Genomic DNA, 20301 nt, shown 5'->3' on the forward strand with positions numbered 1-20301 from the left:
GTAGATCTGATCTGCTTGAGAAGATTCTACAGAGCAGGACGGACTAAAGGGCTGCAGCATCACATGCAAACCCTGCACAGAAAGACCCTCGCCGACCGCTGGGCTCGAACCCAGAACCTTCTTGCTGCGAGGCGACAGCGCTAACCACCACGGCGTTGGTGTTACCGCTCATCTGTTTTTTGTTGCAACAAAAATGAATTCGATAAACAAATTTATTTATTCGGGATGCATTTATTCATCAATATGTTTAAAGTCTTAATTTTATTCTGTCAGGCTGCTTTGTGAGAGTGTACTGTGTGACTTTGAATTACAACTGACAAGAATTCAGCTAACTAAACCTCAGAATTAATTTGAAAATATCAGACTAAAGCTCAAACTGAACTGAAATTAATTATCAATTAAAAGCAGCAGCAGCAGCAGCTCCACTCGAATGCTAAGCACTATGCTAACGGTTTCTCTCGCGCGCCCCCCCTTTATTTTATTTTTTCCCCTTGCGCGCGCCGTTCAGCGCCCTCTTCCGGTCGGATCCCGGAAGCGCAGCGCTTCCTCCTTCTTCCTGCTCTCTCCAATGTTCGTCGTCCTTCTCCTCCGGCTCCATTTCGACGGGATTTTTCATCCTCCTAACCGCCCCGGATCAGCACACGACCGCGTCTAAGGTAAACGGGAAGCGCTGGGCTTCGAACCGACACCCGGAACCGGGTTTATTTCAGCGTTGAGGAAGGAGAAGAAGCAGCGCGAGCGCGACACAGGGAGAGAGAGAGAGGGAGAGGTGGTGGTGGTGAGGGGTGGTGGAAGGAGAGAGAGAGGGAGAGGGAGAGAGAGAGGGAGAGAGAGAGGAAAAGAAAGAGAGAGAGAGAAACTGACTTCACGCATCAGTTGCTGATAGTGGAGCATAAACAAACCTCGCGCGCGCCTCCAAAACAATGCCTGCATGATCGACAGACAGCTCCATGAGTTCCTCTAATGGCACATCATCAGCCTTTCAGTCCGAAAGTAGTCAGTGCTTCATTTTTATTTTCATTTTAATGCTCTTGCGTCTCTACCTCCTCCTCCTCCTCTCTCTCTCTCTCCCTCCCTCCTTTCTTTCTTTAATTTCATTTCTGCTGCTTCCTTTGCACCTCTTCTCCAGTGCTTACTGCTGTTGCCATTTAATCCAAAGTGTTTCCCTTTAAAGCAGCTCTGGACAGACAATGTGCTCCAGCCTGTCTGTGTAATTAAGCCAGGAAATTGCTACTCTCTAGACAAGACGCTCATGACCATGTGGACGGTTGCATGGAGTTCCTGAAGGCCATCTACAGTATGAGCTCTGATGGATGTGTGTGTGTGTGTGTGTTCACTCACAGGAGTCGGGCAGGGAAAGAGCAACATGCATGCCCTGGCAGAACGACAACAGTTTGGTGGAAGTAATTAAGTCCTTCTGGTCACGCCACTCTCTTTTTGTTTTCTTCATCTCGTGTGTTCCTTTGTTGATCGATCAGGTTGCAGAAGTTTGTGACGTAGAGGTGATGATGCGTGTCTGAGAAAAGTGGGACTCAGGAATGATCGAGTCATCCATGATGATGATGATGAATGAATGAAAGAAAGAAATGTTAGTAATCATAACTTTTTATTCATTCATTCATTCATTCATCTTGAACTAAAAATACATCTCCAGAAAATAATCCATGTGCGATGAGATTGACCGGAATAACCGTTTTATTCTATCCAAATTCACTGGAGTTTGAGAAACGGAGCATTTTTATTTTTTGCAAATTCAATCAAAAACTTCTTCGACAAAGCGTCTGACAAAATAATTTCTGCTTAGTCAGACTTCTTAAAAACCCTATCGATGGCAGCACGAATTGACTTTAGTGTTGTTGTATTTTCATAGAAAGCGCCGTCTCATAACTGTCGTGCCGAGGCATAGAACAGCTTTAGACATTTATTTAATTCTTCCTCGGACATTTCAGTTCTGTCATTTTCAAACTTCTTTGAGCTTTTGAACCAGGCTAAAACAATTCAACACGAAAAAAAGACGTACTTTTATTCCATATTTTGTTGCTTTTTTAAAATATTTTTTTGGGGTTTTGTTTTCGAGTAGAGTTTTTATTTCATCCTTGGTTGGTTCGGTAACACACTCCATTCCGCCATTTTGTTTTTCTCTACTCATGGTATATGAGCTGATATCCTAGTAGTAGAGTAGCCAATCAGAGTGCATGATTGCTCATATCCAGTGAATGTGGCAAGAATAATAGAGTTTGATTATGTCCGGTTGCGTCCTCGTGAGCCGCCATTCTTGGCAGGAACACGTGATTTGGATGGTTTAGGGTCCTTTATAATGCTTTCAAGCTCGCATATGGTCGCATCATCTCTTCGTTCCTCTGCAGGACGCCAGCTCTGGCCATACAGTGATTTTTGCATTTCATGAACTCACATCTGTAAACGGTTTCCCTTCTCTGTCTACGCTTTCAACCTTTTGTATCTGGCGAATATTTTACTGTAATGTAACAGCATGAAATATCTTTTTATGATCCTTGGCTTCATGATGTTTTTGTAATCCACGATACACAGTACGTCTCGTAATAGTGTTTGTTGAAATAATATTGCCATCATAATAAATTATGTTGATGTGTAAACGCTGTTTCTGAGATACTGTCACGTTTATCGTTTTAAATCTCACCTGTATCTAAATCGTTGAATTGTTTGTTGATTTGTTGACCGTGAACATTTTTCAGTCAAAAGCTACAAGAACTTCTAAAAACCAAATTCTAGCTAAAAAAAGACCCAGAAACATTTTAACATCCAGTCATTCAGCTACTTCTCCCAACAGAGTGTGTGATTGTAGGACGACTCGCAGAAAAGAGGATTTATTCCAGTCACCAGGTTGTCCTCCACCGTGCTTTCAGTTAGAACAAAGTAACAGATGAGAAGAGACGGCTGTCCTTCTGCTGTCTTCCAGACGGTTCAGGAATGCAAATGCTGGATAAAACTCTCTGCTTTCCCCCCCTCAAGGTTCCTCCAGGGTTCTCTTCAGAAATGGGTTCTTCTTCTTTTTTCTTCTCTTGTAGGGTTTTATATAGAACGCCTGCAGGGATAAACCAAAAAACATCCAAAATTTTGCCCCTTTACATTTTTTTTTAAATTTGATGTTTTTGGTAGTGAAGGCACAGGTTCGGTCTCCAGGAGAGTCCTGGGTCTGATCTCGCAAGACAAAAGAATCTGGCGTATCGCAAGAGCGATCTGACCTGAAAACAACCCACTGTTACTTGTAACACGGCTTCACATGAGGGAACAACAACAACAACAACAATAATGATGACAGCAGCCACCTAAGTTACCATAGCAACAGGGAGTAGCTTTATCTTTCTGTTTGTGTTTATAATTTGCTGTGAATAACTATTATTCTGGAATTACACTCCTTTATTTTATCTTTTCATTTTGGCAATGAATTGGCAAATTGTGTAATTTCTTTCTTTCTTTCTTTCTTTCTTTCTTTCTTTCTTTCTTTCTCCTTTATCTTTCTTTCTTTCTTTCTTTCTTTCTTTCTTTCTTTCTTTCTTTCTTTCTTTCTTTCTTTCTCCTTTATCTTTCTTTCTTTCTTTCTTTCTTTCTTTCTTTCTCCTTTATCTTTTTCTTTCTTTCTCCTTTATCTTTCTTTCTTTCTTTCTTTCTTTCTCCTTTCTCCTTTCTTTCTTTCTTTCTTTCTTTCTTTCTTTCTTTCTTTCTTTCTTTCTTTCTTTCTTTCTTTCTCCTTTATCTTCTTTCTTTCTTTCTTTCTTTCTTTCTTTCTCCTTTATCTTTTCTTAATTTCTCCTTTATCTTTTTCTTTCTCCTTTATCTTCTTTCTTTCTTTCTCCTTCTTTTCTTTCTTTCTTTCTTTCTTTCTTTCTTTCTTTCTTTCTTTCTTTCTTTCTTTCTCCTTTATCTTTCTTTCTTTCTTTCTTTCTTTCTTTCTCCCTTTCTTTCTTTCTTTCTTTCTTTCTTTCTTTCTTTCTCCTTTATCTTTTCTTTCTTTCTTTCTTTCTTTCTTTCTTTCTTTCTTTCTTTCTTTCTTTCTCCTTTATCTTTTCTTAATTTCTCCTTTATCTTTTTCTTTCTCCTTTATCTTCTTTCTTTCTTTCTTTCTTTCTTTCTTTCTTTCTTTCTTTCTTTCTTTCTTTCTCCTTTATCTTTTCTTAATTTCTCCTTTATCTTTTTCTTTCTCCTTTATCTTCTTTCTTTCTTTCTTTCTTTCTTTCTTTCTTTCTTTCTTTCTTTCTTTCTTTCTTTCTTTCTTTCTTTCTTTATCTTTTCTTTCTTTCTCCCTTTCTTTCTTTCTTTCTTTCTTTCTTTCTTTCTTTCTTTCTTTCTTTCTTTCTTTCTTTCTCCTTTATCTTTTCTTAATTTCTCCTTTATCTTTTTCTTTCTCCTTTATCTTCTTTCTTTCTCCTTTATCTTCTTTCTTTCTTTCTTTCTTTCTTTCTTTCTTTCTTTCTTTCTTTCTTTCTTTCTTTCTTTCTCCTTTATCTTCTTTCTTTCTTTCTTTCTTTCTTTCTTTCTTTCTTTCTTTCTTTCTTTCTTTCTCCTTTATCTTTTCTTTCTTTCTTTCTTTCTTTCTTTCTTTCTTTCTTTCTTTCTTTCTTTCTTTCTTTCTTTCTTTCTCCTTTTCTTTCTTTCTTTCTCCTTTATCTTTTCTTAATTTCTCCTTTATCTTTTTCTTTCTCCTTTATCTTCTTTCTTTCTTTCTTTCTTTCTTTCTTTCTTTCTTTCTTTCTTTCTTTCTTTCTCCTTTCTTTCTTTCTTTCTTTCTTTCTTTCTTTCTTGATCCTTTATCTTTTCTTAATTTCTCCTTTATCTTTTTCTTTCTCCTTTATCTTCTTTCTTTCTTTCTTTCTTTCTTTCTTTCTTTCTTTCTTTCTTTCTTTCTTTCTTTCTTTCTTTCTCCTTTATCTTTTCTTTCTTTCTCCTTTATCTTCTTTCTTTCTTTCTTTCTTTCTTTCTTTCTTTTTCTTTCCCTTCCTTTCTCTCTCTCTCTCTCTCTCTCTCTCTCTCTCTCTCTCTCTCTGTTTAAAGTACGGTACTTGGTTTGTTTTAAAGCTGGCTTGTGTAAAAGCAGTGTGAGATGAATATCTCTCTCTGACAGCACGTTTAGGTTCCTCAATAGATTTAATCCTCATGTTAGAAAAAGGGAAACGACCCTCTCGCAGTTTTTTAGAGTGTGTACACACACTACACGTGTCACTGGTTTTTTATCCCATTGCTCCTTGCATGAAGTCACATTAAAGCTGATTTTGTGCACCGGTTGTTTAATTTCCTGCATTTTCTTTCTAGACCGCGTTTAAGCCGTATGATTTTTCCTGAGCTATATCTCTGCTGTTTTGCTGTGACTTTATAAGCTTCCTGCCGATGATCTACTGCTTCTCCCTCCGTATTTCTCACCTTTTACACAGTAAACCGCAGAGCTGCTCCAGAGTGCATTCCGATACCCAATAACCATTTCCCTGTTCTGATCCAAGGTGGGGAAAAAAATGTCCGGAGAAAGGCAGAGGTCGGACGACGAGAGTCCCAGCACCAGCAGCGGCAGTTCAGACGCCGATCAGAGAGATCCTCCGGTCGCAGAGCCTGAAGAGCAGGAAGAGAGGAAGCAGCCCACACCTCCGCAGCAGCAGCAGCAGCAGCAGCAGAAGAAAGCATCCAAACAGTCCAGCAAAACCCCGGCCAAGCTGTCCTCCAGCGCCAAGAGGTAATTCCTTCCCACACACACGGCTCGGGGCCAAGCGATGACCATCAAGGTGAACTTAATCTCCGAGAATCTTCAGCAAGCTTTATATACCGCGCAGGTTCCTCAGCAGTTTGGGTTTAATCATTGGCCGGGGTCAGACTCGGAGCCATCATTAGGCTCATTAGTTAGTGCAGAAAAGCACGAAGACTCTGTAAATGTGTAACTCTTGATTCTGTGGCTGCAGACGTGACGTGACCCAGAGTTCACGTGCAGAAAATCGTCTCCTGTGCTTCATTAATCAGCATGAAACAAAAGATTCTTTTTTTTACACAGAGAAAAGATCCTGCTGAAGGAGAACGTACCAAGTTTATTCAAATCTTTTAGAGTTTTTCATACAGGTCTGATAATGCCTGGATCACATGTAGCGTTATCTTGATCTGACCCATTGATGGATTTTCTTTAACTGTGTTAGAAAAACTGACGGGTTCAGAAAAGTCAAATGGCTCAGTGAGGATCATTATTTCTATCAAAAGCTCATCATTAGATGAAAGCGCAGCAATCACCCCCACTCATGCGCTCACTCTTAAACACTGCGTTAAGCAGCTTTTGTGCTTGTTAAAATGGTGAAGCAGAATCTCAGGTAGCGTATCTGTGGATTAGATATCGCTCTGAATTTATTACAAAAAAACAAAAAAGATCGGTGCTAGAATTTATTATACAGTGGTGCTTGAAAGTTTGTGAACCCTTTCGAATTTTCTATATTTCTGCATAAATGTGACCTAAAACATCATCAGATTTTCACACAAGTCCTACAAGTAGATAAAGAGAACCCAGTTAAACAAATGAGACAAAAATATTATACTTGGTCATTTATTTATTGAGGAAAATGATCCAATATTACATATCTGTGAGTGGCAAAAGTATGTGACCCTTTGCTTTCAGTATCTGGTGTGACCCCCTTGTGCAGCAATAACGGCAACTAAACGTTTCCGGTAACTGTTGATCAGTCCTGCACACCGGCTTGGAGGAATTTTAGCCCGTTCCTCCGTACAGAACAGCTTCAACTCTGGGATGTTGGTGGGTTTCTTCACATGAACTGCTCGCTTCAGGTCCTTCCACAACATTTCCATTGGATTAAGGTCAGGACTTTGACTTGGCCATTCCAAAACATTAACTTTATTCTTCTTTAACCATTCTTTGGTAGAACGACTTGTGTGCTTAGGGTCATTGTCTTGCTGCATGACCCACCTTCTCTTGAGATTCAGTTCATGGACAGATGTCCTGACATTTTCCTTTAGAATTCACTGGTATAATTCAGAATTTATTGTTCCATCAATGATGGCAAGCCGTCCTGGCCCAGATGCAGCAAAACAGGCCCAAACCATGATACTACCACCACCATGTTTCACAGATGGGATAAGGTTCTCATGCTGGAATGCAGTGTTTTCCTTTCTCCAAATGTACCGCTTCTCATTTAAACCAAAAAGTTCTATTTTGGTCTCATCCTTCCACAAAACATTTTTCCAATAGCCTTCTGGCTTGTCCACGTGATCTTTTGCAAACTGCAGACGAGCAGCAATGTTCTTTTTGGAAAGCAGTGGCTTTCTCCTTGCAACCCTGCCATGCACACCATTGTTGTTCAGTGTTCTCCTGATGGTGGACTCATGAACATTAACATTTAGCCAATGTGAGAGAGGCCTTCAGTTGCTTAGAAGTTACCCTGGGGTCCTTTGTGACCTCGCCGACTATTACACGCCTTGCTCTTGGAGTGATCTTTGTTGGTCGACCACTCCTGGGGAGGGTAACAATGGTCTTGAATTTCCTCCATTTGTACACAATCTGTCTGACTGTGGATTGGTGGAGTCCAAACTCTTTAGAGATGGGTTTTTAACCTTTTCCAGTCTGATGAGCATCAACAACGCTTTTTCTGAGCTCCTCAGAAATCTTTGTTCGTGCCATGATACACTTCCACAAACATGTTTTGTGAAGATCAGACTTTGATAGATTCCTGTTCTTTAAATAAAACAGGGTGCCCACTCACACCTGATTGTCATCCCATTGATTGAAAACACCTGACTCTAATTTCACCTTCAAATTAACTGCTAATCCTAGCGGTTCACATACTTTTGCCACTCACAGATATGTAATATTGGATCATTTTCCTCAATAAATAAATGACCAAGTATAATATTTTTGTCTCATTTGTTTAACTGGGTTCTCTTTATCTACTTTTAGGACTTGTGTGAAAATCTGATGATGTTTTAGGTCATTGTAATACTCCCTACGTGTGGGTGGAGCACTGAGGACGGCAGGACAGAGATCAGGTTTGCAAAATGGCTTTATTGCCACACTTTTCAGTGAACAATCTTATATGGGCTAGACAGACAGACACACACAGCCAGCGCCTAGTCCGGAGATCCGCTCCTCTGCTCTCACTCTCCCTCCTTAAATAGGGCGCTGTCACTGGGAAGACACACACAAACACAGGTTAATTGTTCTCAGGTGTCGTGATTCTGCCACTTACCTTCCCTGACTCCGCCCTCCTGTCACAGACCGGTGCTTGACCACGCCCCCGCTGCCACATACCCCCACCGCCCGACTCAGGCCGGGCGGCCGTCCGGCCTGCAGCCGACTCCCCCCCCCCCCCCCCCCCCCCTTGACGGGAGAGGAAGTCCGCCACGACCATCTGCGCCCCCGGCCTGTGGACCACCTTGAAATTAAAGGGTTGGAGCGCCAGATACTAACGGGTGATCCGCGCGTTGGCATCTTTCATGCGGTGGAGCCACTGGAGGGGCGCGTGGTCCGAACAGAGGGTGAAAGGGCGCCCCAGTAGGTAGTACCGGAGGGCGAGAACCGCCCACTTGATGGCCAGACACTCCTTCTCTATGGTGCTGTAGCGCCCCTCACGCACCGACAGCTTCCTGCTGATATACAGGACAGGGCGGTCCTCCCCCTCCACCTCCTGGGACAAAACCGCCCCCAGCCCCCTGTCCGACGCATCGGTCTGCAACACAAAGGGGAGAGAAAAGTCAGGGGAGTGTAGAAGTGGCCCCCCACACAGTGCAGCCTTTACCTCTGAAAAAGCCCGCTGGCACTGCTCCGTCCACTGGACCGGATCTGGTGCCCCCTTTTTAGTGAGATCAGTCAGCGGGCTGGTGACGTCCGAATAATTAGGTATAAACCTACGATAATAGCCAGCCAGCCCCAGGAACTGTCTCACCCCCTTTTTGGTCTTGGGCCTCGGGCAGGCCGCAATTGCTGCCGTCTTATTAATTTGGGGACGCACCTGCCCGTTGCCCAAGTGGAAGCCCAGGTACCGTACTTCCACCCGCCCAATCGCACACTTCTTTGGGTTGGCTGTGAGCCCCGCTCGCCTCAGCGACCTAAGGACGGCCCTCAGATGTTCAAGGTGCCGCTGCCAGTCATTGCTATAGATGATGATGTCATCTAAATATGCTGCCGCATACGTGGCGTGAGGGCGGAGGACTCTGTCCATCAGCCGCTGAAATGTCGCAGGCGCCCCAAACAGCCCAAACGGAAGGGTGACGAATTGGTGTAAACCAAACGGTGTGGAAAAGGCCGTTTTTTCTCGGGATAGTGGAGTCAAGGGGATCTGCCAATATCCCTTCGTCAAATCCAGTGTCGAATAAAATCGAGCAGTGCCGAGTCGATCGAGCAGCTCATCAATACGAGGCATTGGGTATGCGTCGAATTTAGACACCGCGTTGACTTTTCTATAGTCCACACAGAACCGGACCGACCCGTCGGCCTTGGGTACCAAGACCACCGGGCTGCTCCAGTCACTGTGGGACTCCTCGACGATGCCCATTTCGAGCATGGTCTGAAGTTCTTCCCGAACCACCTTTTTTTTGTGTTCGGGTAGCCTGTAAGGGCGGCTACGCACTACCACCCCCGGGGGTGTCTCTATGTGGTGCTCTATGAGGTTAGTGCGACCGGGCAGGGGCGAGAACACATCCGAAAACTCAGTCTGCAACTGGGCGACCTCCGTGAGTTGGGTCGGGGAGAGGTGGTCTCCACAGGGGACCGGAGAGGTACGTGATGCCAATGTTCCTTTTTGAACCTCCGGCCCCAGCTCCGCCTTCTCCGGAACTACCGACACCAACGCCACGGGGACCTCCTCGTTCCAGAGTTTAAGCAGATTGAGGTGGTAAATCTGTAGCGCCCCACCCCTGTCCGTTCGCCTCACCTCATAGTCGACATCCCCGACTCGCCGTGTGACCTCAAAGGGTCCTTGCCACTTGGCGATCAATTTGGAGCTCGACGTGGGCAACAGTACGAGTACCTTATCTCCCGGAGTGAACTCTCTAAGGCGCGTACCCTTGTTGTACAGGCGGGCTTGCCGTTCCTGGGCCTGCCGCAAATTCTCCTGAGTTAGGTGGGTGAGCGTGTGGAGTTTTGCGCGCAGGTCCATAACGTACTGAATTTCATTCTTACTTTGTGAAGGTCCCTCCTCCCAATTTTCCCGCAGCACGTCCAGGATGCCGCGCGGCTTACGCCCATATAATAATTCAAACGGGGAGAACCCCGTGGAGGCTTGGGGGACCTCTCGCACTGAGAACAGCAAGGGTTCGAGCCACTTATCCCAATTACGTGCGTCCTCACTTACGAATTTTTTAATAATATTTTTGAGGGTGCGGTTGAATCGTTCTACCAAACCGTCCGTTTGTGGGTGATACACGCTGGTGCGGATCGGCTTAATCCCCAATAACCCATACAGTTCGCGCAGTGTCCGTGACATAAACGTAGTGCCTTGATCAGTCAGAATCTCTTTCGGGATTCCAACTCGGGAGATGACACGGAAGAGTGCCTCTGCAATACTGCGTGCTGAGATATTGCGCAGAGGCACTGCTTCCGGGTATCGCGTTGCATAGTCCACCAGAACTAATATAAAGCGGTACCCTCGTGCTGACCGATCTAATGGCCCGACGAGATCCATCCCAATTCTCTCAAACGGGGTCTCGATTAACGGTAGAGGGCGCAAAGGCGCTTTTGGAATGGCCGCTGGGTTTACTAACTGGCATTCGCGGCATGCCGTACACCACCTACGGACATCGCCGCGAATCCCCGGCCAATAGAATCGGGCCATTATTCGGGCTAGTGTTTTATCCTGCCCCAAGTGTCCAGCCATGGGATTAAAGTGAGCCGCCTGGAATACCAATTCCCGGCGGCTTTTCGGAATTAAAAGCTGCGTGACTCGCTCTTTAGTTTGAGTGTCCTGCGTCACTCGGTATAATCTATCCTTCATAATAGCGAAGTAGGGGAAGGACGGGGTGGCGTTCGGCGGGAGCGTTTGACCATCGATTACTCTCACTTGGTCAAACGCGTGTCGCAGAGTCTCGTCTCGCGACTGCTCTAACGGGAAATCCGCGAGGGATTCCCCAATAGAGAGAGGAGGAGCCGGCGGCTCCTCACTCTGACGCGGAGATGACGTAGACGGCTCTGTGACAGCTGCTCCCGCCAAAGCGACACCGGGACCTCCCCCTGTCAACTGGCAGGACCCACTCTCGACTAGGCGTGTCATTAAACCCCGAAATCCCGGCCGATCAGTCCCCAAAATTAAAGAGTGGGTAAGGCGAGGATTAACCGCCGCCTTCACTATAAATTTTTCCCCTCTGAAAATAATGTGGACCGACACCAAAGGGTAGCTGTGAACATCCCCGTGCACACATGACACCTTCACCCCTTGTGCTCCCCCCAATGCCTCGTTTTGAACCAGGCTTTGGCGAATTGAGGTCTGATTACAACCAGAATCCACCAACGCCTGATATGTAGCCCCTTGGATACTCACCGGTATGCGATACGCTCCGGCCCGATCGAGGGCGGCCTCTGGCGCGTCGGGGATCCGAACCACCGCGCCCACTTCCATTGCTGTGCACTGCTGATGAAGGTGGCCCGGCTCCCCGCAGCGCCAGCAAACCGGCCCGGGCTTTCCCTCTGCACCGGTGATCTGGGGCTCACTCACCTGAGGTGGGGGAGAGACAGACACAGAAGGGAGAAACGGGAGGGCACCGCGGGTGCGGCGGGCCGGCTGGGGTGGAGCCGGCCCCCGCCTCCGGGGTGGGGGAATGGGGCGAGGACGGGACACAGGAGGAGAGGGAGAGAGAGAGAGAGAAGAGGAGAGAAGAGACGATGCCATCTGCTGTCCTGCCGCCGGGACAGCCGCCAGATGATCCTCCGCCAGCTCGACTGCCTGATCCAGCGACGCCGGGCGGTGGCACTGGACCCACTCCGCGGTTCCGGCTGGTAAGCGGGCGACGAACTGTTCCAGTACCACCTGGTCGACGATTCCCTCGGCGTCGCGATTGTTGGCCCTCAGCCACTTCCAGCAGGCGTCCCGGAGCTGCTGGCCAAACGCGAACGGCCGGCCAACTTCCTCCAGTCGCAGCGCGCGGAAGCGCTGGCGCTGTTGCTCTGGGGTGCGCCCCACGCGCTGGAGGACGGCCCGGCGGAGGTCCGCGTAGGCCAGCCGGCGGTCGGCGGGGAGCTGTAGCGCGGCCAGCTGTGCCTCTCCCGTGAGCAGGGGGAGGAGGCGCGCCGCGCGCTGCTCCATCGGCCACCCCGAGGCTTCGGCGACCTGTTCGAACAACGTGATGAACGCCTCGGGGTCGTCCTGCGGGCCCATCTTGGTGACGATGAGGGGAGACGGGCCCGCGGCCGGAGCGCTGGTGGACCCCGCCGACGCGAGGAGATGCCGGAACGCCTCGCGGTCTTCCTGCTGGGCCAGCACCAGGGCTTCGAAGCGCTGCTCCTGCTCCTTTCGGAGCGTGACGAGTGCCTGGTGCTGGCTTTGCTGAGCCGTGGCGAGGGCGTGGACCAGATCGGCGAACGGGGAGGATTCCATGGGGCTGCTGGTTTGGTGCTCCACGTCCCGGGTTTCAGCACCACTGTAATACTCCCTACGTGTGGGTGGAGCACTGAGGACGGCAGGACAGAGATCAGGTTTGCAAAATGGCTTTATTGCCACACTTTTCAGTGAACAATCTTATATGGGCTAGACAGACAGACACACACAGCCAGCGCCTAGTCCGGAGATCCGCTCCTCTGCTCTCACTCTCCCTCCTTAAATAGGGCGCTGTCACTGGGAAGACACACACAAACACAGGTTAATTGTTCTCAGGTGTCGTGATTCTGCCACTTACCTTCCCTGACTCCGCCCTCCTGCCACAGTCATATTTATGCAGAAATATAGAAAATTCTAAAGGGTTCACAAACTTTCAAGCACCACTGTAGGTAGTGGTTATATTAACCCTGAATAGTGTTGTTTCATCCACAGAATGATTAATTTTCTTACGTCAAGATTCAAGATGCGCAACGAAATTCAGTGCGCCGCCTTACAAAACGGCTCTCAGATATCGACATGAAACATTTACGAATGCGCAGACGGTCACAGAAGTGAAACCGAGCTCTTGTGAAGGATATTGAATTTGGGAATAGATAAATAACCACAATATAAATATTGCATGAAATGTGGGTAGATTGACATGTTATTGATTATAATAAACATATGAATATGGAAGTAATTATAGGAAATCGTGTGTGCTGATTGGTTGAGAAATTCAGACTATTTAACAATTATTCCATGAAATCGAGTCGTACATGAGCTGATGGGTGACGAGGCGCGTAGCCCTGAGTTGTCTATAATCCGTGCACGACGAGATTGAGTGGATTAACTGCTTTTATTCTCTCCACATTCACTGGATTTTGAGAAACGGAGCATTTTTTTTTGCAAATTCGATACATGAAAACTTTAAACAAAATGTCCGACAAAATAATTTCCGCTTTGAATGCAAACAAACCGGCGAAATGACAGGAGCAATTTGTGAAAAATGCGAAAATAATAATTCTTGAAAAATAAAAAATATACATTCTTACCATCAAATACTTTCATTCCATATTTTACTGCTTTTTTTTTTTTTTGCATTTTTTGGGGTTTTGTTTTCGAGTAGTTTTTATTTTGTCCTCGGTTGGTTCAGCAACACGCTCCGCCATTTTGTTTTTCTCTACTCACAGTATATGAGCTGATATCCTAGTAGTAGAGTAGCCAATCAGAGTGTGCGATTGCTCATATCCAGTGAATGTGGAGAGAATAATCAGTGATACTGACTGAGCCTGAGGTGGATAATTGTTAAATACCAGCAGCTGTGACAGTAGTGCCAACTGTATGATTGATATTACAGTGAGTTCAGCATTAACGCGTTATTGTTTCTATCGTCACGCCTCATACACAGGGACTTGTATATTGCAAATGCTCTGTATAAACTGATCAAAACAACAAACGTGTAATTGTTGAAATAGGCGTTTGTTTTTTTAAAATCCCTGAGGAGACATTCACGTCAGATTTTTGGAAGAGTCTCCAGTGTCAAGGCTAGATTCCACTCGATTTTGGGGCGTGGCTGTGGGGATTTGCGTGCATTCCGCTACTAGAGGATTAGCGAGGTCAGGCGGTGATATCGGGCGAGGAGCAACGTCCAGGTGTTTCAGTTCATCCTCAAGGTGTTGAGTCAGGGCACTTCCACCTTCATCTGCCTTGGTAAACCGTGCCATCGGAGAGTTTTTGCTTTGTGCACAGGAGCATTGTCGTGTTGGAGCAGGTTTGGGCCTCTGAGTTCCAGTGAAGGACATTGTAATGCTAAAACAAACAAAAGGGGTGTTCACACGGCAACTTTTACTCCGGTGTATCACCGGGGCTGCCCTGGTAGAGCGTTCACACGGTACAAAGTTATACCGGTGTCGCCCCTGAAAGCTGCTTAAACCGGTGCAAATCTAACCCTGCTCGGGAGGTGGTTTAAGAAATTTACTCCGGAGTAAATGCTAGTTTGCGGGGCAGCACCGATATAAAATGGGACGTCTGAACGCTACGGGGTAGACTCGCTACGCGTGAGGAGAGTTGATTACATACGGGCATTGCATAATTTGCATCCTGGTATTTTGCGCTTCCAAAATGGCGAATATCAACAACAACAACAGAACTGCGTGTCTTCCAGTGTTGCCAGATTGGGCGGTTTTAAGTGCATTTTGGCGGATTTTGAACATATTTAGGGCTGGAAAACGTCAGCAGTATCTGGCAACACTGGTGTCTTCATCCACGTTGTTTTCCCGGTGCTTGGTGATGCCATGACAACCGGGAAAAGGAAGTACATTTTCACGCATGCGCATATTTCATTTCCGCATTATTACTATCGTATAGCACGGTCGCAAAAACTGCCGTGTGAATAAAGAATATATCGCAACAAAATACATCGGTGCAGCATCGATGCAAATATGTGCCGTGTGAACACCCCTGAAGACATTCTAGACGATTGTGCGCTGCTAAGTTTGTGTCAGTAGGTTGGGGAAGAGGCACATGGGCGTGGTGGTCAGGTGTCCACATATATTTGGCCATATGGTGTATTTATAGGCTACTTGCTTTAACTTCACAAAAAAGATGATAATAAATCTGGCTTTGATAATCGTGGGTTGTTATTTCCATTCCGGTTTCCAAATCAACACGCTGCCTGTACTTCCCTGACCCTTTTTTTTTTTAAGTGCTTTCGAAGCTCAGAAATAGTTTATTTTTAATCATAAATGTCTTTATTATGGGCGATTCCTATTATAGGACTGAACTCGAATGCGGTTTCCTGTCACAGAGCCGCTCGTCATCACTGGAGTGGGGGAATAAAAGGAAAGAAAGGAGCACGCTCATCTCGGAACGCTCGCAGGCTCTTCATGTGTGGGAAGAAAGAGCGATTAAACCGCGCTCCCTCACGCTGAAAACATCCCAAATCCTGCCCTCGCGCACTCCTCACTCTGCTGCTAATGCTTTCGTGACAGTCCCTCAGAGCTCCTGTCAAATACTCGAATTCTCCCTCCCTCCCCTCCCCTCCCCTCCCCTCACCCAACCTAACCTTCCCTCCCTTTGTGCCTCGTTTGCATATAAGCTATTAAAGCCAACCTTTTGTGCTTAAAGTGAGTGGAACAGCCAGGGGAGGGTCCTGGGGTGATGGGGGCGTGGCCTTTGGATCAGAAGTTCTTTCCCGATTTATTTCAGATTGCGCTCCGGCCTGCGAGAACAAAGAGGCAGCAGCCATGTTAGCTGGAGCGAGGCGTGCAGTCAGCGCTGCTCTGGTAGAGGGCACTCGAATTCTCGCGACTACACACACACACACACACACACACACACACACACACACACACACACACACACACACACGGATTTCATTCATCACCCCCCCTCTCTCTCTCTCTCTCTCATCCCCTCCCTCTGTCTCCTTCTGTCCCCTGCTCCTGTCTCCCTCTCTCCTGTCTCTCATGCAGAATCCAGAAGGAGCTGGCTGAGATCACTCTGGATCCTCCACCCAACTGCAGGTAGGCACTTTATTGCTCTTTCAAACACTTTTATGGCTCTCACTTGCATTCAAGAAGCCATAGAGGAGCATTTACGTTAAATACCATTAAATACCAACTGCTGCTGTAGCTTTTAAACTCAACACGAGAGACCAGAGACTCCACAGGACCAGGTTTTATTCTCATCGTCTCTCAGGTGTGTTCGTGATGCTGCTGTTGTTGTTGTTGTTTATTAATATTATTCAGGAGCTTGTTGATGAATGAATGAAACATGTCTTAGTTGATGCGGTGGATTGCTTTTATGAGTGGACACAAGTTTCCATTTATACTAATCGAAGCCAATCAGCCGGTTGTGTTTGGTGCTGATGCAGGGTTCCCGCTGGCGCTCGTCGTTGACGAACTGAATCCATCAGTGACGAAGAGAAAATGACTAGCAGTCGTCACAGTGACGAATGTATTTATCATCATCATAAATCACCTTTTCTAGAAATCCCTCTGTTTGCTGAAATCCAGCCCCAGTGAAGACACGGCAGGAAGCCAGAGTGTAAACAGCGAGCACGTGTTTGTGACCAATAAAAATCGACTACACATGATGACTCAATGAGCGCCAAGCTTTCTGACCAATCACAGTGTGTCTTAACTGGCCTGGTGTGGGGGTGTAATGGAATTACGTCTGCATGAACCGAACAATGCTGCAGACTGAGCTGAGGAAGGTTTTGGGCTTCTTGAAGCGCTGAAGATGTTTTAAGGGCTGAAACGGACACGGGGGAGACGCACTCAGAGCCCCGACCGTCCCCGAGCACATCGGGCAGGGTCCGTGATACAGGGGTCGGGTTAAAGAAAAAAAACCCAGCCAAAGTGAACGTGCTGTCAGCTGGCAAGCGACTGAAGGGAGCAGTGTTTCAGGCAGTGTGGCGTGTTGAGTCCCCGTGGTGAACGCATGATGTAAACCGCGGTGTCGTTCTGTATTCGGTTCGTAAATCGACAGGAAATTCAGGTTCCTTCAGTGTTGTTTGTTCCAAGATTCTTCTGGACTCTGTTCAATTGTAAATCCATCGTTGTGTTGAAGTCTAAAGGGAGTCCTCGTATCTCTTTCGAATAACTCCCTGCTAAAATAACCTTCAGTGAGCTCAAACTAAAGAGGGTTATTTTAGCTTAATGGTGCACAGACAACTCCAAAACACGTCTCTCTGATTAGAGTCTGGAGTCGAGCCCAAATTTCATCTGTAATGGAGAGGCCTCGCTGTATCTGTACAAATATATTTGAACTGTACCGGTGTGGTTGGTGTAAACCTGTATTAAGTCCACTTTCATAACTCGGTAAAAGTGAAGAATACTGATTTGACTTTTGAAGGAAACAAGTGGAGAATGTGTTTCAGAACCCGGGGGGAACGCTGCTCATGTTAATAATAATGTAAATCTGTCTCACAACAATTTGCGTAAATGTCTTTACACTTGCTGTCATCTATAAACATGAACGAACTTGTTGTGCTGTTTATATAGACGCTGTAATGAGCAGCCATCTTGGACGGTCTTTTTTTTTTTTTTCCCTGCCACATTTTGGCATTAAGCTCCGCCTCCTAAAGTTGAGATCTATTTCCACTCTTCCTTCTGTCATGTATGGGGGTGTGGGCGGAACACCGAAGCACAGGCAGACAGGTGATGGTGGTAAATTAGCTCTTTATTTCCTTTTACACTTTTCAGCTGGACTCGCGAGTACTCTGCGCGCGCACACCACACATACGAGAGCTTCGCTCAGGAGACGATCGCCGCTCGCTCCGTCTTTATCAGTCCTCCTTGCCCTCCATTCACAAACCGACGCTTGACCACACCCCCACTGCCACAGGAGTTTTATACCGAAGGGGAAAAAAAATACATACTAAAAATAAGTGAAAGCGAAAAATCTCACTTCTTGTGCACGCGCAGAAATGTGGTGTTTTGTCTGGTGTGCTGTGTGTGTTCTCTCTGCACATACGTGACTCTTATTGCATCTGGTTGCACTGGTTTGTGGCGTTCCTGCTTGGAACATCGTCTGAGGGTTTAGAAAAGAAACTCGGAGACTAAGAGTGTGTGAGGTTGTCTGTCTTATTTATTTATTTATTTATTTAAATACCCAGCAGTCTGCAGGGTTTTTCACTCAGTTAGCTTCAAGGCTTATTTCCAGCATCGGTGTTGTTTTTGAGTCTCGTGTGTACAATTATGAACTGTGCGCTGCTTCATATTGTGTGTTACGCATTATGAGGTTTTCGTTAACACAGGAGCTGTTCATCGACAGGGCCGTGCTGTGTGAACGGAGCTAATTCGGCTGCTTCACACTAAATATATATATTTTTATTTTTCTCAAAACAGATCAATGTAAAATAATCTGGAGCAGTATTGCGTGTGGATTATGAAGTAGAGGCAGAAGTAGTTTGCACTGCAGCCCAACAACTGTGCTTTATTGAGGCGTATCAGACGCTCGCTGGGCGTGCTGTGAAAATCCTCCACCCAGACGCTCATCTAAGTTTCCAAACCTGTCGTTGCTTAACTCCTGAATATTTTCTATCGTGAATAAGTTTATAATCTCTGCTTTCCACAGAAATGTATCTGGTTAAGATCTGTTCAGTGCTTTGGGAGTAACGGCAGGTTGAAGTCGGTACAACAGAGTAAAAACTCTGCTCGCAGGACGCCGGGAAACTGCCGCTGCTTTTCTTTTTGAGTCACAGGAAAGCAGTCAGGCTCTCTCTCTCTCTCTCTCTCTCTCTCTCTCTCTCTCTCTCTCTCCCCCGATCGAATCCGATCACTTTTATAGCGATGTTCTCTCGCTCTCACTGTTTCTGATGAAGGACTCAGCAACATTTTCCCTCTGCTAGTTTTGATGTTCTGATTCACGGGAGACTCTGAAGTGAGTTTTCAGAGCTTTACCTACTTATTTTTTCAAATCAAACCGATTCCTGTAAATAAATAACTATTTTAGAATATAACTGGAGTTGTTTTGATGAAAAATATTGAGATCTTAGTGGTCGGAATGAGATTTTAAAAAACCAGAAGTCAGAAACGTGAGTGTCAATTTCAGTTGAGTTAATGTGAATTGTTTATCGGATGTGGATCAGACAGTTTTTTCGAGGTTCGCCTTGAAAGCTGTGAATATTAATCGAAATAATCATTTATATTCTTTCATATAAACACTAGTCGGCCGTACTGAGAAATACAAAGCCCTACAGAGCACAAAGAGGGGATCAGAAATAATCTTTTATTCCTTTTTTATTTTGATAGAGAATGGTAGATGTGAGACATTCAGTGCTGATTTATGTATATTTTATAATTAACACTGATTTCTCCTTCTTTGTGATGTATAAATGAGAGTTAAGATCAGCTTTAAATTGCACAAATAAAATCATTTGATGAAACTTTGAAGAGGAGAGTGTACCGATTTAATGGTTTTACCTAATTAGCGTAATCATTGCAAATTAAATACTAATTTGCATAATTTGTGTTTAGTAATTTTTTTACATTTTGTATTCAGTATACAACCATCTGTGTTCCTGCCAATTTCCTTGTAAATATCGTGAAAAATAGAAAAGTTAGGAAGAAAAAACATTTGCTCTTGGTGGTTAATGAGGCCCGTTTCGGACCATGTGACCCTCAGACGGAATATTACGGCTGTTTAATAAAAATTAAGCCGTTTCTTCAATCTTTGATTTGTAATATCTCAAGAACAGATAAACATATTTTAGTTCTGTCAAAAGTCTGTTGTTCTGGATTCAGTTCTGAATTCAAAAACTATTTTGGTGCGGAGTGCTCTGCAGAGTCTGCCAGAGGAGCACAGCTGGAAGAGGTCGTTTCTAGGGGGTGTGGGGTCTGTGATTATTCTCTCTGTCTGCCTCCTGACCCTGGAAGTGTACAAGTCCTGGAGAGAGGGCGGGGCAGGGGTGCACCAGTGATCCTCAGTCTATTAAAGCCTCCTTTTGTCTGATGAACCAGTTGCAGTTATTGCTGAATATGGAACTCCACACTGAACTGAGGGAGTCAGTGGAGGTGTTCTGGAAGAAGAAGAAGCCTTTAATTTGTCACATGTACACTCAAGCTATATGTAGCTGTGCTACAGCACCCAGAGAGCAGTTGGGGGTTCGGTGCCTTGCTCGAGGGCACGTCAGCTGTGATACAGAGCGAGGGGAAAGCGCTGTTCATTCACTCGGCTCCCCTCACATTTTTCCTGCCGGTCCCAGGAACTGAACTGGCGACCCTTTGAACCCGAGGCTGCTTCTCTAACCTTCAGGCCGTGGCAAGATTCATAT

The 20301-nt window shown here is 45.7% G+C and overlaps 1 protein-coding gene across 2 annotated transcripts in view; it reads left to right on the forward strand.

The window, feature by feature from the left end:
- Window positions 1-532: 532 nt before the first annotated feature.
- ube2e3 (ubiquitin-conjugating enzyme E2E 3 (UBC4/5 homolog, yeast)) overlaps window positions 533-20301 on the forward strand; it is a 177157-nt gene continuing 157388 nt past the window's right edge. The window contains exons 1-3 of one of the 2 annotated variants that reach the window (XM_060928964.1): window positions 533-656; window positions 5475-5701; window positions 15995-16045. In XM_060928964.1, coding sequence (XP_060784947.1) covers window positions 5487-5701; window positions 15995-16045 — 266 coding nt within the window. In that variant the 5' untranslated portion in view covers window positions 533-656; window positions 5475-5486. Of the gene's footprint in view, window positions 657-821; window positions 997-5474; window positions 5702-15994; window positions 16046-20301 lie in introns of those variants that run through there. The other variant, XM_060928963.1, reaches the window with a different exon arrangement.

Source organism: Neoarius graeffei, chromosome 9 (assembly GCF_027579695.1).
Source record: "Neoarius graeffei isolate fNeoGra1 chromosome 9, fNeoGra1.pri, whole genome shotgun sequence".
NCBI classification, from domain to species: Eukaryota; Metazoa; Chordata; class Actinopteri; order Siluriformes; family Ariidae; genus Neoarius; species Neoarius graeffei.